The sequence below is a fragment of the Engystomops pustulosus genome, chromosome 1, assembly GCF_040894005.1.
Source record: "Engystomops pustulosus chromosome 1, aEngPut4.maternal, whole genome shotgun sequence".
In the NCBI taxonomy this organism is placed as follows: domain Eukaryota; kingdom Metazoa; phylum Chordata; class Amphibia; order Anura; family Leptodactylidae; genus Engystomops; species Engystomops pustulosus.
The window spans coordinates 210,266,498-210,280,912 of record NC_092411.1 but is presented as its reverse complement, the minus strand read 5'-3'; the positions used below and the strand labels follow the sequence as shown (position 1 = coordinate 210,280,912).

General features: G+C 40.3%; 1 protein-coding gene across 20 annotated transcripts in view; it reads right to left on the bottom strand.

The window, feature by feature from the left end:
* Positions 1 to 14,415, bottom strand: part of CAMK2D (calcium/calmodulin dependent protein kinase II delta) — a 134,448-nt gene that overhangs the window by 76,127 nt on the left and 43,906 nt on the right. For all 20 annotated transcript variants that reach the window (XM_072119218.1, XM_072119208.1, XM_072119210.1 and 17 more), the window contains exon 3: positions 9,845 to 9,904. In XM_072119218.1, the coding sequence (XP_071975319.1) occupies positions 9,845 to 9,904 (60 nt within the window). The remainder of the gene's footprint in view (positions 1 to 9,844; positions 9,905 to 14,415) is intronic.

Genomic DNA, 14,415 nt, shown 5'->3' with positions numbered 1-14,415 from the left:
TACCCTCATAAGGAACTTCAGATAACATGAATATTGCATCAGACCTGCAGCTGCTTATCTCAGGTACACCAGATAAGGAATCTTTTAAATTCTGTACTTTGACCTCTTATTCACTTTTATAACAAGATATTTAATTTCTATGCAAGTACCTGTTCCTGCAAGTGCAAATCACTAATCCCTGTATACAATATTTCTCCAGAAATGCCCCCATTCCACATGCATTAAGCTATCCAATAGTGTAGCTTTGTACCGTGTTAGTCATGGAGAGCAGAAGAAGATTCACAAAATCAGGCAATACCTTTTTGAGGTTTAATCATCCTCAAAAAGGCATTGCCTCATTTCTTCAATATTCTAAAGCTGTTCTACACAGACATCAAGGGCATGTGTACCAGCTGTTTCCCAATACCAGTTGTGAGCAACACTATACAGCTGCTTTGTGAATCAGACTTTATCTAGTCTTCTGTTCGATGTACTGCCAAAAACTTTATGGGAAGGATTTTTATTTTATACCATGTATATGCTTAGCAAGGTGTTCAGGTGACAAGAAGCTAAAATAAAAAAAAAAAATTATTAAATTATTAAAAAAATATTATTACAGCTTTTGCAAACAGTCAAGTGCTTAAAAGGACATCTACCACCAGGACCAAGGACTGGTGACCTTAAGACGAGACACATTTTTTCTAGGTCTCTGTCTATGGAGAGAAGATAGTTGTAAATTTTTGCCAACGCAGGAATAACTGCTACTTCTGTAAATAGTTGAGAGATACAAAACATGCTAAAAGGAAATCTGGTGATCTTCTTATATTTGTTGTCCTTCTAAAATCTGAGGAAGGCTTTAGCATAGTGTTATTTTTTAACCATTAGCTCCTTCTTTCTAAAATCAACTTTTAAACTGTTAAGGGTTCCATTGTGGTTACCAGAGCCATGTGCTTAAACTTCCTCTGCAGCAGTGAGATAAAGCAGAGGGGGGGGGGGGGGGTGGGGGTGGAGGAAGGCCTGGCGCCAGAACCCGGCTAACCCGGGCAAGTACCGGGGCCCCAAGGTGCAGGAGAGGCCCACTCAGCCCCCGGATCAATTGTACCAGTGTCACTTTAAGACACTGGTACAAATGATCACCATCCGGCTTGATAACTTTTCTGCCTCTATTCTGCGCTCGTAGAAGCAGAATCCAAAACTCACCTTTCCTCGTTCCCCCGAAGCAGCACTCCGCACTGTATGCAACGGCTCTGAAGCTGACGCACATGATGAGGTCATCGGATCACGTGTCCTGGCTCCAGAGCCGATGCGTACAGCAAGTGCTGCTCCGGGGAAATGAGGAGAGGTGAGTATTTTTCTTTCCCGGAGGGGGGGGGGGGTTGTCCACAGTGGGAGGAGGGGGGTGTGCAGTGTGTCTATAGGGGGAAGGGGAAAGTGTGGCTACGATGGTTAGGGGGGCAGTGTGGCTACTGGAGGACGGCCCATGAAGGGGCCCACTAAGTCTCTGTCCGCCCAGGGGCCTACTAAAACCTGGAGCCAGCCCTAGGGGGAGGTCTAAGGGAGCAGAGCGGGAGGGCGAGACAGTCCAACAGCAGCAATTTGGATAACAAATATAAGTAGATTATTATTGGATGTATGACTAAGCATCCCTGGTTTATCATGCTTGATTTTAATGGTAGATTGGTATATTGGTTAAAATGGTCAACATCCATAGCCCATTTCAAACTTATTATAACCATTGGAGACCACTTCTCCAAGTGGATAGATAAGAGCCAAAAGCTCTAGGTAGTCTACTTCATAGCATGTGTGACATAACCCCACTCTCAGGTCACATCACGGGGTACACCTATACCAGGGAGCTTCTTATTTATCACATAAAACCCATCCTATCCAAGATGGCGAATTTATGCTAAATTTTACTTGCCTGGTGCCCAGCAGCCATACAAACCTTGGTAAATTGCGCTGTCACCAACTATACTTTACAAAGGCAATAGGGGTCTATGTTATACTAATTTCTAAAATAGTTTGATAACCTAGAATGCTAATAAACCCATTAGCTATACAAGCTAATGGGCTATTAGCTAAATTTCATAACCCTTTTGTTGAAGGGTGAATATCCAGAGTTATGGATTATGTCCATGCTATTTGGCATTTCATATCTTTTCTTTGTTTGAGTTTCTCTCCAAAACCTCAGGACAAAACCCTTCTTCACATACTAATTAGCTTACCCCTTTTACACTGTGTCCAGGATGTGCCTTCCCCCGTCAGGTGTAAACATTTTCACTCACAATATAGGCAGACTCTGCAACGGCTCCTTTTAAGTTACCACCATGCTGGTTCCCCAGTGGGGTCAAGGCATCTAAAAGAAGTCTTATGGTTGGCTTATATATCTCTGCTGTGGCCCCAAATGTAATGAAGACACAGGAGAACTTCCAACAAAAAGATGACAATATTTAATTAATATTACCAAGTCGTGTAAAAAACTCAACAGACTTACAGCCATCAGAATGAAGCCTTGGTTGAATTTGCCTAATTAGAGTGGCCATCCCAGATTTGCCGACATGGGTAGCACTGCTTTGAGCAACATATTTACCGGATGCTGAAGCTTTATTTCTTTAGTGCCCATAGTAATATAGGGATTAGACCCACAACAACTGTTAATCGAGATTTAAAGGGATTGATTAACCTTAAATTGCACTCTTTCACTTTTACCCTCATGGCATGAAAAGATTGGCTTAGATGTAGAACAGGAAAAACTACTGGAAATCTACCATATATACTCGAGTATAAGCCTAGTTTTTCAGCACATAATTTGTGCTCAAAAAAAGCCAACTCGGCTTATACCCGAGTCAACAAAAAAAAAATAAAGTCAAAACTCACCTTTCTGACGTCACCCTTAGGTCCACTTTTGTCTCCGATGCTCTGGTGCCACCTCGGGTTCTTCGGATCCTCTTGGGGCTGGGCAGGCTGTATGCTACAGGGGCTGGGCAGGCTGTATGCTACAGGGGCTGGGCAGGCTGTATGCTACAGGGGCTGGGCAGGCTGTATGCTACAGGGGCTGGGCAGGCTGTATGCTACAGGGGCTGGGCAGGCTGAATGCTACAGGGGCTGGGCAGGCTGTATGCTACAGGGGCTGGGCAGGCTGTATGCTACAGGGGCTGGGCAGGCTGTATGCTACAGGGGCTGGGCAGGCTGTATGCTACAGGGGCTGGGCAGGCTGTATGCTACAGGGGCTGGGCAGGCTGTATGCTACAGGGGCTGGGCAGGCTGTATGCTACAGGGGCTGGGCAGGCTGTATGCTACAGGGGCTGGGCAGGCTGTATGCTACAGGGGCTGGGCATACTCTATAGCACAGGGGGCTGGCAGACTATATGCTGGGAGGCTGTGACCAATGCATTTCCCACCCTCGGCTTATACTCGAGTCAATAGGTTTTCCCAGTTTTTTGTGTTGAAATTAGGGTTCTCTGCTTATACTTGTGTCGGCTTATACTTGAGTATATACAGTAATTTTCTCATACAACAGTTTTCTTATGAAGCTGCTAGTAGCAAATTCTTAAACCTTTATAAGCCATCACAATAACAATAACTCATTTTGTAGGCAAAACTATTTAACATCACACACAATCAAACAGTAAAACAGATTGCAGCAAGTTTGGTTATCAGTGAAGCATCTCTGGCTTCCCTGGAATGTCTTTATAGTAGACATTGCTCAATAAGGTATTTCACAGCATCTTACAGGTCAAACACTACAGGATAGGTTAAAATAAAGTGTCTCCACATAATGCAATTGAGGCAGAGGCTGAAAAAAAGAAACTGCTAAACATAGATAACAAAAGGTTCTAAAATCAATCAAAATGATATCCCTGGAGCTGCCGGATTCTGTAATGCAATAAAACAAGGCTGGAGAATTCCGCTGGATTGGCTTGGCTCCAGATATAGCTGCGCGGCGAAGATTTCCTGGTAGGCGGAGTAACGCGGCTACTGGGGCGTGGAGTAGCCGCGACTAGTAGCCTCATGCCCTACTCCACGCCCCAGTAGCCGCATAAAAAAATTTGCATATACATGTAATAAAGTTTTGTAAAAGACACCCGGGACGTGAGGATTAGCCCAAAAAAGGGCTATCCTCACGTCCCATCCATCCACCTACCACCCGTTCTACCTTTATAGGTAGAATCGGGGTGGTAGGTTCCCTTTAAGGGGACCGTGATATGGCCACAAAATTGGCTGCCAGATCACAGCTCCCATAGAGGTTTATGGCACTCTGTGTCTCACCGCACCATGACTTGGCCGGGCTTGGACTGCATATATAAGATGAGCCGACCCAATGACATATACTGGCAGTCCAAGGCATTGTTTTTGCCGCCGTCTGCACAGTATACATTGTATACCGTGGTTTTGAGAGAATTTAAAAATCCAGTAAGCTGCACCCTACTGCTGAGTGAAGTATATATTCAACGCAGACCACTGAAGCCTATGAGGTTTAGGAGTAAAAGGTGTTGTAGGACAAACTGTTGACATCTTCGCAAATAATAGTACAGTACATTGTCCATATGGTTATAAGAAGATTGCTCACAGAACAAGATATAATACTTAACAAAAAAAAAAAAAAACATTCCATTGAATACTTGATGGTGTGATGAATGACTGTTCAGTTGCCGTGCTAAATGCAGCACATATATCTGCTGTGAACTACAGATCAACTTCTAGCCAAAAGCTACATAACATTTTGAGGTAAGAATTATAATAACAAGACAACAAAACAATATCAGCAAAAAATACACTTGGTAAATTGAGTCATTTAGCCCTTCATCAGCATTTTAACTGAATATAAAATTGGAACAGGTATGCGCCATATTCCATAAAACCCATTACTAGACTGAAGATAAGGACAATATAAATGTTAAATACTGATGTTCTGCAAAGTAAGGAGGAAAAATATAGAAGTAATAAGAAATAATTACCTGAGGGTTTTTAATTAAAGCAGACACTTCTCAGCCTAATGCAGGATCTGGTAGTGTGCATACAAGCCTACCTCTACTCTACGCCATGGGTCTAATAGGCAATAATAAATTATTATTTATTCTTTATGATTAATATATATTAAAAGAAATTCATTCATTCATTCATATTCCCTGTATGGAACTTTTAAGGTTGCTTGATATTAAAAGGGAAAATAGCAAAGGTTGCAATATAAAAAGTCACTGACTTTAACGCCTATGGGGAAATAGCTATCAGTATAGACAAATAGCTAGCAACTTGTAGCAACAAGCAATGAATGTCAAGAAGGATAAAATTGGATTAGACTAATTCTTAAAAAGAACTTGGAACAGTCAGAAATGGCTCTATATACATACACACACACACAAGTAAAGTATTTTTTCTTCATGTCAAAAAGTATCCATATAGAGTGGTATATGATCTAAAGGATAAATTAAAGAAAATAGCATTCAAGCAGCAACCAATAGAATTTAACATTGCTTAGAATGCATTTAAACCTCAAAATGAGAATGTAAACACACACACACACACACTCACTCTTTCCTGTTAAACCCCCTGGCCACTGCTGGTAACTGGCCACCCTCTATAGGACCTTGCACCTAGGTGAATAAGCATTCGCACACCTGATAAAATGTACAATAAAAATGACCATTTGGGAGAGGGATGTTCTGCCAATTATATTCAAACTATATGGGGGGGGGGGGGGGGGAATATTTGTATTTAAGTGGTCCAATGAATTCTACAATGTGCTTGAGCATAGAAAAAAAAACATTACCGTACTTTTCAGACTATAAGGCGCACCAGATTATAAGGAGCACCATCAATAAATGCCTGCTAAAACCTCTAGGTTCATATATAAAGGTGCATCGGATTATAAGAATGAATGACCAGCAGGTGGGAGACCTGTGCACAGTTCAAGGAAGCGGTTGTCTGTGAGTACCGTTCATATATAAAAGGTGCACTGGACTATAAGGAGCAACTTTGATTTCTCAGAAAATCAAAAGGATTTTATGTGCGCCTTGTATTCCGAAAAATACGGTACTTTTGTGCTCCCTTGCAGGTCCTCTAGTTATAGTGCCCTATTGTATCTCTGGGCAGGCCTCTACTGCAACAATCACTGGTTCAGCAATGATCTCCACATACATTACACATTGTTTCTAAGGTCAGTCACTAAGTGAAGTGTATTCATACACAATTGGGATGGGTGACTGGTCCATCACTACTCTGCCCACAGACTGGTTAGGACTAAACAACAGAATATATTGATCTGCAGCAAAAAGATACATTGAGTTTTCATTTTACTAACGCACATTTCTGCATTCATGACCTGGAAAACTCTTTGAACAATCATTTGTCTTCATAATCATGATAATTTCTCCATTCGATACTACACAAGGGCCAATGTATAATTTTACTGTAAGTCAGAGCTCAATATTGGGCCTCGGCGAAAAGATCCTAACTGATGTGAAGAAAGAAATATGTGCAGGTAAGGAAAAATAAATAAGAAAACAGACTTTTAATCACAAGATATTAATGTGAAAAGAGATCACATTGGGTATAAATGCTCAAAAACATAGAAAAGATTTATTTGATAAGGATACATTGAAGTACTTTGTGTGTATACATCCAGTACATGGCTATAGTTTGAAGATTTCGGGCTCCCATTATTAACCTATGCTAACAGAAGTATTTGTGTAAACACTAGAAATAGATTATTTTTCAGGTAATCTGAAGGAAGGGAAGTTACGACTGTACCGAATATTTTTGTAGGCAATTACACAAGCAGTTTTCTAGCAAAGCATTTTTGTGGTCTGTCAATATTTTGTAGGTTAGGAATCTGCACACAGTGAAGTCATGGTGATTATCATGTGTTTGCACTTTTTCCAGTTACACAACAGTTTACAACATCCTGGAAAAAAGTTAAGAAACAAACATTCCAGATGGCATTCCCAGATATGGTTTTGCAAAAGTAATTCAACACAGTTTAATTTTGTAATGCAATCTGTTCATGTTCGGCAAATGTGCTTATTGAATCAGTGCCGTGTTGCAGCTACAACTTCCTAATTGTAAATGTTATAAGACAAGCACTTGTACAACTGTACTAGTTTATTACCCTCACTCACATGGCACAATTTTTATTGGAAGTACAACCCCTCTCACAGAGTGTGGAAAATTCAGTAACCCTCAGCGCAAACTGAGTAAGGGTTAAGGTTAACCACAAATCCTTATCTATCTAATATGGTGCTATGTTTTACCTGGTGCCATAGGATTAACATTCTATTATTTTATAGTGTTACCTGCACCATTTAGCAGTGAATAGGACAATAAACAGTTACCAGGTAATGTTATATGTTCCAGGACTGGCTAGACCGATCTCATGTAGTCTCAACCTTTGGCGAGTCTTGCTGAAAGTATTTCATGATATCATACGTAAATACTGCATGCACTCAAAGTTAATAATTTATGAGAGCTTTAGAAGTATAACACTTTCCCAAAGTGCCCTCATTTGACCTCCTGTAGATCTAACCGGCAGATGAAAAGAAAAGCACAGTTTTCTAAAATTAGATCAGAGAAAGGCGCCACATTACTGTAGGATTACAAAAGCAAATATCCATCAATAAAAGTAATGGGAAGCTCCGAACTGAATGACAGCGATTAATGTCCGTTAAGTAAAAATCTATGGAGGTAGAACATTACAGAAGGAACTAAGGGGAGGCCTTCCTGCAGCTCAAATGTAATTGTGTAGCTCAGATGTATTATAGTTTGTGCAGTCTATGAGCTTGATAAAGCCCGAGTCACAATGACATTTATATAAGTTTTATATAAACACATAGAACAAAGGTTAATAGGAGCATAAACAATGGGTAATTATCAGCTATAAAACTGGTCATAGATAAATAGTGGTAAAACTTGGTGACTAAAGGGGTCATATTTCTTGGATTAAATAAAATGCTTTCTCCTTTATGCTCCATTTGCATGCTCAGCTGAACATGCAGATGCCCGCAATGAGTCTAGGGGAAGGGGCAACATCTGCTGCTGAGAAAATCTTTTAAGTCATCCAATATAAGTCATCAACAATTTTTGTTTACTTTTTATAAATTGTCTACCATTGGCTAACACAATATATATATATTCCCAAAAACCTAACATAAGTGGCTGGCTGCACTGACATTTGGCATACCCAATAAAGGACAAAAGAATATAGATATTAGTAGCACATCCAGGATTGAGCAGGCCGGGCCAGGGTACCAGGTTACAGTGCACTTCTACATAGGACCTGGCACAGAATTTATCTGAGCACCAGATATACTTATAGGCCAGAGCTGTCGTGTGCTGGTAGGGGAGACATCAAGAGCTTGCACCAGCGCTTGATAAGCTCCACCCCACATCAACTTTTTGAAAGCCGTAGCACCTTCTCATACCCAGCAAATGCATTATTTATCCAGCAGATAAAACCAGTAAGTGATTCACAGTGCATATATAACAATAGATAATGCCACCAGTTCACAGTTTTTAATACATAGACTTTTGTAATATGGATTTATAATCTTTATTTTTCCTAATGTTATTTTAAAGGTTTCTAACATTTGTTAGCATTTTTTTGTATTTCATTTCACACAATAAAGCTCCATGGCTTTTAAGCACACTGAAAAAAACTGGCTCCCGAACAATGGAAATACGATAATAAGAGATGCTATTTTTACTGTAAGCTTTCCCAAAGTCGCTGGCAAGAAAATGATCATTTCTTTCAACACATGAAACAAACTTCAGCTGTGGCAAAAATAGGACCTGTGAAGATGTGGTGGACGTGTTACACCCAATGCTTCAGGCTCATGTAAACTGGCATTACAGACTTAAAACCTTCAAGCATATGGCATTGAAAGGTACTATAGAACATGTCTTTTGTAAAACCTATTTTGTATGCAAACACTCTGGCAGTGTATGTACTATGCTCTGTGGGGACCAGCGGAGGGCTAAAAATGGGTCTCCTGGTGACAGGTTCCCTTTAAGTGCAATCTTTGGATTAACCAGGGGCACTTACACATAGATCAAGGGAACTATGACTGTAGTATTCTTCTTATATTTGTTATCCGTGACTTCCTTCTAAAATAAACTTTTAAAATAATGTTAATAATCCTGACCATGCTCTGCTGCAGCTTCACAGGCTGTTATAGTATGCAAGGTACACTTTCCCTCTCCCAGTTTGTGAGTTTACAGCAGATGAAAAAAAAAATATGATTGCAGTTCACCTTCCTCTCTTTGGTTGAGGACTCTGAACACGGGCCTCCTCGCTGTAGAGGGGAGGGTGAGACTTGCACCTGTACAGTGTAACAGCTTGTAAAACTATAGAACGGAGAGGCTCTGGTAACACCCCCAAGAGCCTTCGCACTCACTAACATTATTTTATAGGTGGATTTTAGAAGGATGCAGGAAATAGATAATAAATATAAGATGATAACAATCATAGTGCCTGGATCTATGAGTAAGTATTCCTGGTTTGTGAAACTTGCCAGTATCGTTCTACCTTGAAGGGCCAGCATGTGATCACCTTTCCAGAAAGGGAGAAATATACCTGGATGTTGTCATACTGTAGCATACAGCTGAATGCATTTAGCAATAGGTGACCACACTTGGCTGCTAAATGCATAATAGACCGAGGCCAGAAGCCAAACAAGAGCAGAATTTCTGGTCCACTGGGTATTGTTCAAGACTGAATTAATGTATACTGCAGGATAAAAGAGGAAACACCTCTGGATTTAACAAACCAATGAATATCATACCAGCATAGTTACTAAATTGTTGCAACAGTTCTTTTTAAAGTTTACATTCACTGATTTATCATACCAAAAGTGTCATTTCATTGACTTACCAATATTAGGATGCTTCAGTAAGCGGCAAATCCTTGCTTCACGTTCCAATTTCTGGTGATCTGTTAAAATACAGAACGCATGATACATTTTAATAATAAAATATTTAAGCGTCTCCAACGTTATATAAACATACTGTATCTGATTAATTCTTTGCAGATTTAGAGAGATTTTTATTACATTTAACAAGTGCCGATTATATAACAAGATGATTTATCCTTTATTATTTCCATTTAGCAATTATTGTAATGGGATTGTAAGAATGCTCATCTCATATGTATTGAAAGGTAAACAAATTGACACACCAGACTTTATAATTAGCAGGCCAGAACGTGGGGACAAGATGTCCGGCGCCCCGGACTGCTAATTATATATGCCCTTGCATGGGAGAGGGAAGTGAGATCACGCCTCTCTCACTGCAAAGTATGGGAGAAGAAGGTACTGGGTATAATTATCAGCCTGGAGCGCCGGACATCTTGTCCCCCCCATTCTGGCCGTTTTCCTTTAAAAGGGCACGTTCCAGGTTTCCGAGTTCTGCACTCAGCGTACACTCCAATATTTCTTTAAAATCACTTCTCTTTATTCCGATATGCAAAAGTAGACCCCATACTTACCACCAGGGATGCAATCTATGTTAAACCGCTGTAATAGTAGTTGAAATTATTCCTCTTATATTGCACCATGCATTTGTCCCTTTGCTTTTAATCTTGTAACATTGTATTCTTCTACTAAACATTTTATGTATCTGAAGTTTGACAAATGTTTAGAGGAGGGGCCGTAGATGTCACAAATTGGCCGACTGTGACATTTGGACAGCCTATTGTGTTTGGGCCTGCCCTGAAGATTTAATTATCTGTGTATTTCACTTGTATGTAGGATCATGATGTAAGAAAATCTACCATTTGATTTAATACATTATGAACCAAACATACCTTGAGAATGCTGTAGTTACACTGATGCAGAAACATATATATTGTTTAATCTCTGAGTGGTTTTGCTGATAAAACAATTACAAAATTATGATAATGAAGCGGTGTCCCTCCATTGCCTGGGCTCAGCTCTTTCCTAGCACATTAGTTATGCACTGCTCAGAGAATGATCTAATCAGTGTTCTCCCTGCCAAGCAGAATAATCAATTGCTGAACAATCCCCCAGCTGGTGTATGAGTAATCCAGCTCAGGTTGATTAGTCATGTCTTGAACTAAGCTCCATGTGTTATGACAAGCTCCTTGTGTAATGCATTTTTGTAGGCAGCCAGCCTCACCCAGCTTTCCCAAGGTCCTGAATGTTTGATGTTTTTTCAGAAAAACTACTCAACTCAGGGATAACTAAAATATGATCCTGCATCAGTCTTGAGCACAGCAAGACTTTCTTTAGCTATAACATTCTCAAAGTATGTTTGTTTAATAATGCATCAAATTAAATAGTAGGTTTCCTTTAAGACAAGAAGCGGTGAAACATGCTGATCTGTCTGTGTATCGTGTTGGTGGCTACTTTTGCATATTGGAATAAAGAGAAGCGATTTTTATAGAAATATTGGAGTGTCCACTGAAAACTGAGTTTTCCTACTTGTTACCCGTTTCTGTCCGACGAATTTTGTACTTTAGCACCATCTGAGACGCTGGATTTTACCAAGACGACTGTGGGTTAGCTGGCTATTCACAGTCAGGTGTGCTTTGCTTTTACGTTTTCAAGTTATCCCTATCCACAGGATAGAAAATAACTTGCTAAACACTCATGGTTCAACTGCTAGGCCCCCAATGATAACAAGACCATGTGCTTCTCCATTCAAAAGTGCGGGAGTGTTGGAAATTTCTGAGGACAGTACTCGACTATCTCTAGAACTCCCATTCACTGTCAGATATAGCCGAGCACTGTGCTTGACCGTTTTCGACACTTCCATACGTAAGTAAGAACGGCAACCCCTTTCTGTATTACTGAGGTCTCTGCAGTTGGATCCTTACAGATCTGCATGTGAAAACTTGAGAACTTTATACAACCCCCCAATAGTATATTATTATATTTATTATATTATGTGGATAGATCAAGCTTTCTTGAGTAGTGGAACACAACCAATAAGAGCCATATTATGCAGCCATTATTTCTAAAAGGGGCATAATCTTCTCTGGCAGGACAAATTTGATATAAAGAACATTAGCTTTCAGAGGAAACAATGCCTTGCTAACATGACTGTGGACGAGAGTCTCCATCCTTGTTATATACGCTGCCTTTCACAGCTTAGCTGTAATCTGGAAATTGCTTCTTGTTCAGAACTGTCCAGTAATAATAATCCATAGGCCGTACAGAACATTCATGCATTATGTCAAAGCTATTATTAAGTTATAAAATCACCAAGGGGTAAATCAGAAACCACTTACCCTTACAATTCCACTGTGTTACATGCAAACGTAAAACGAAATTTGCGTATTGTGTATTCTTATGTCCACCTGACCTTATAAAAGGAGCAAGCAAACTGCAATGTGCACTCCGAAAACACTGCAAGGCTGCATTCAATCATAAAAAAGAGGTGCACTTCTGTCGCAGTCCCACTGTCAGTCTACTAATCTGCTTTTATAACATCACAGATCCAGATGATTCTGTAAATTGGAGTCATGGTTTACATGATGTACAATATGGCCTGGGATATAATGCAAGACCCAAAATGCATAATGAGCTGGTCTTAACCTGGCTAAGGCAAAGTAGAGTGGACATGATAGTACGTTTAGCACCCCGGAAATCGCTTCCTCTGGACCAGTGATGGCGAACCTTTTAGCGACTGAGTGCCCAAACTGCAACCCAAAACCCCCCTTATTTATTTTGAGGTGCCGAGCAAAAATTAAAGCAGTAACTTATTGCTCCCTGATCTTCAAGAACGTTCGATCATATTGGCTTCCTGAGGACAAGATGGGAAATTTGCATCATTTTAGCTTCTTTCCAGTGTCCCTCTGTACACAGAGAATCGTGGGGCCAGCAGAAGGTCCTTCTTTATGATTCGGCCCCGTCTACTCATTCACCCTCTTCCTACATTCCCAGGCAGCGAAGTATGTATCACTTTAATATATGACTGAAAGCAGCATCTTTTAAGTTGCTTGGTAACTGCAAGAAGATTCCTTAAGTCTTGTCTGGTGCGCTGGGGTTGACATCCCGGGTGCCCACAGAAAGGGCTCCGAGTGCCGCCTCTGGCACCCATGCCATAGGTTCGCCACCACTGCTCTAGACGTTTATTTAAAAATTGATAGCCAGTCAAAATAGGTATGTCCCGAAAAAGTGTAAGATTACCTACACACGAACGTGTATTTTCAAGGGACACAAACAAAAGACCTAGGATCTGTTGTTGGCAGCCACATGTAGGCAGTGTGTGAGCTCTTGTCACATGCCAATGACAATAGAAGACCACTAGGCTGCAAACCAGTGCAGGAATAGGACCTGCTCCACAATTTGCACCTCAGGCAGTCGACTCACACATGGAACTGTAGAGGCCATGGTCATGTGTAAACTCATAAAAGACATGGGAACGTGAGCTAGCTATTGAAAAACTGTGCCTTATGCGGACAACACTAAGTGACACATCCCAATTGGCACAACACTGTTGCCAATGTGCTGTATGCAATAACAATGCAGAGCTACAATAAAACATGTTCCAGAATCCAAGGAATCCATGTTAGAATCTACAATACTACACTTATAGAGAATGATTTTCTAAATCTAAACTTATGTGGAATCTCTGAATGGATTTTTCTTATCTACAGAAGGAAAAAAAAAGAAGGTACAATAACAGAGTCGAAGAAGGTACAATAGTGGCGTTGCATAAAGAGCCCAGATCCAGGATGACGGTCGCTCCAGTAGTTAATCTACATTACTTCCACAAGGTTTATTAAGGTCAGTATGCAAAATGCTCTAGTTTTCAGTGAAAAAAAGAGAAGGATTTGGTTAAGAACTTCAGGCACAAGAGCCAATAATCCCTTTTGTGAATGAAATGTTATGAATGAATTGTTTTAATCTCCATCTGCCGTGTGACGCGATAAAAATAAAAGTATGACAGATTGCACAGACCAGACTCTTCCACACAACTGCACTGAACTTCTGACCAAAGGACATCATGAGTCACCTTAAAATCCCGCATATATTCTGCAGAGCCATCTGCCATTTCTTTTTTTTCCCCATTTTAAATCCTTGATGAGAGGATATTATACAAGTACACTATATATGCTAGGGCAGTTTTGCATTTTGCTTTTAAGGGGTTTTCCCATGAAAGAAAATTCTCATATCTCAAACCCCTAGTGATGTTTACATAATAAAGATCATTTGTAACTCTCTAAGCAGACACATTATGATCCATCTACTTCTGTGAGCTGACAATGTGATTAGTTTATTAGTGTACATGTTTCTCTACACTTTCATTTGGCATCTGAACATTGTACTAGTATCTGATGCATTAAAAGGAGACATGATTAGGGATGATGAGATTCGTCAGCTCTCCTACATCTTTGCTATTCCACAACACACTAGACCTGCTGTGCCTTCCAGATAAAGAACTTATCTGTCTGTACCTTGTAGTTTTCCTCATGCTGCT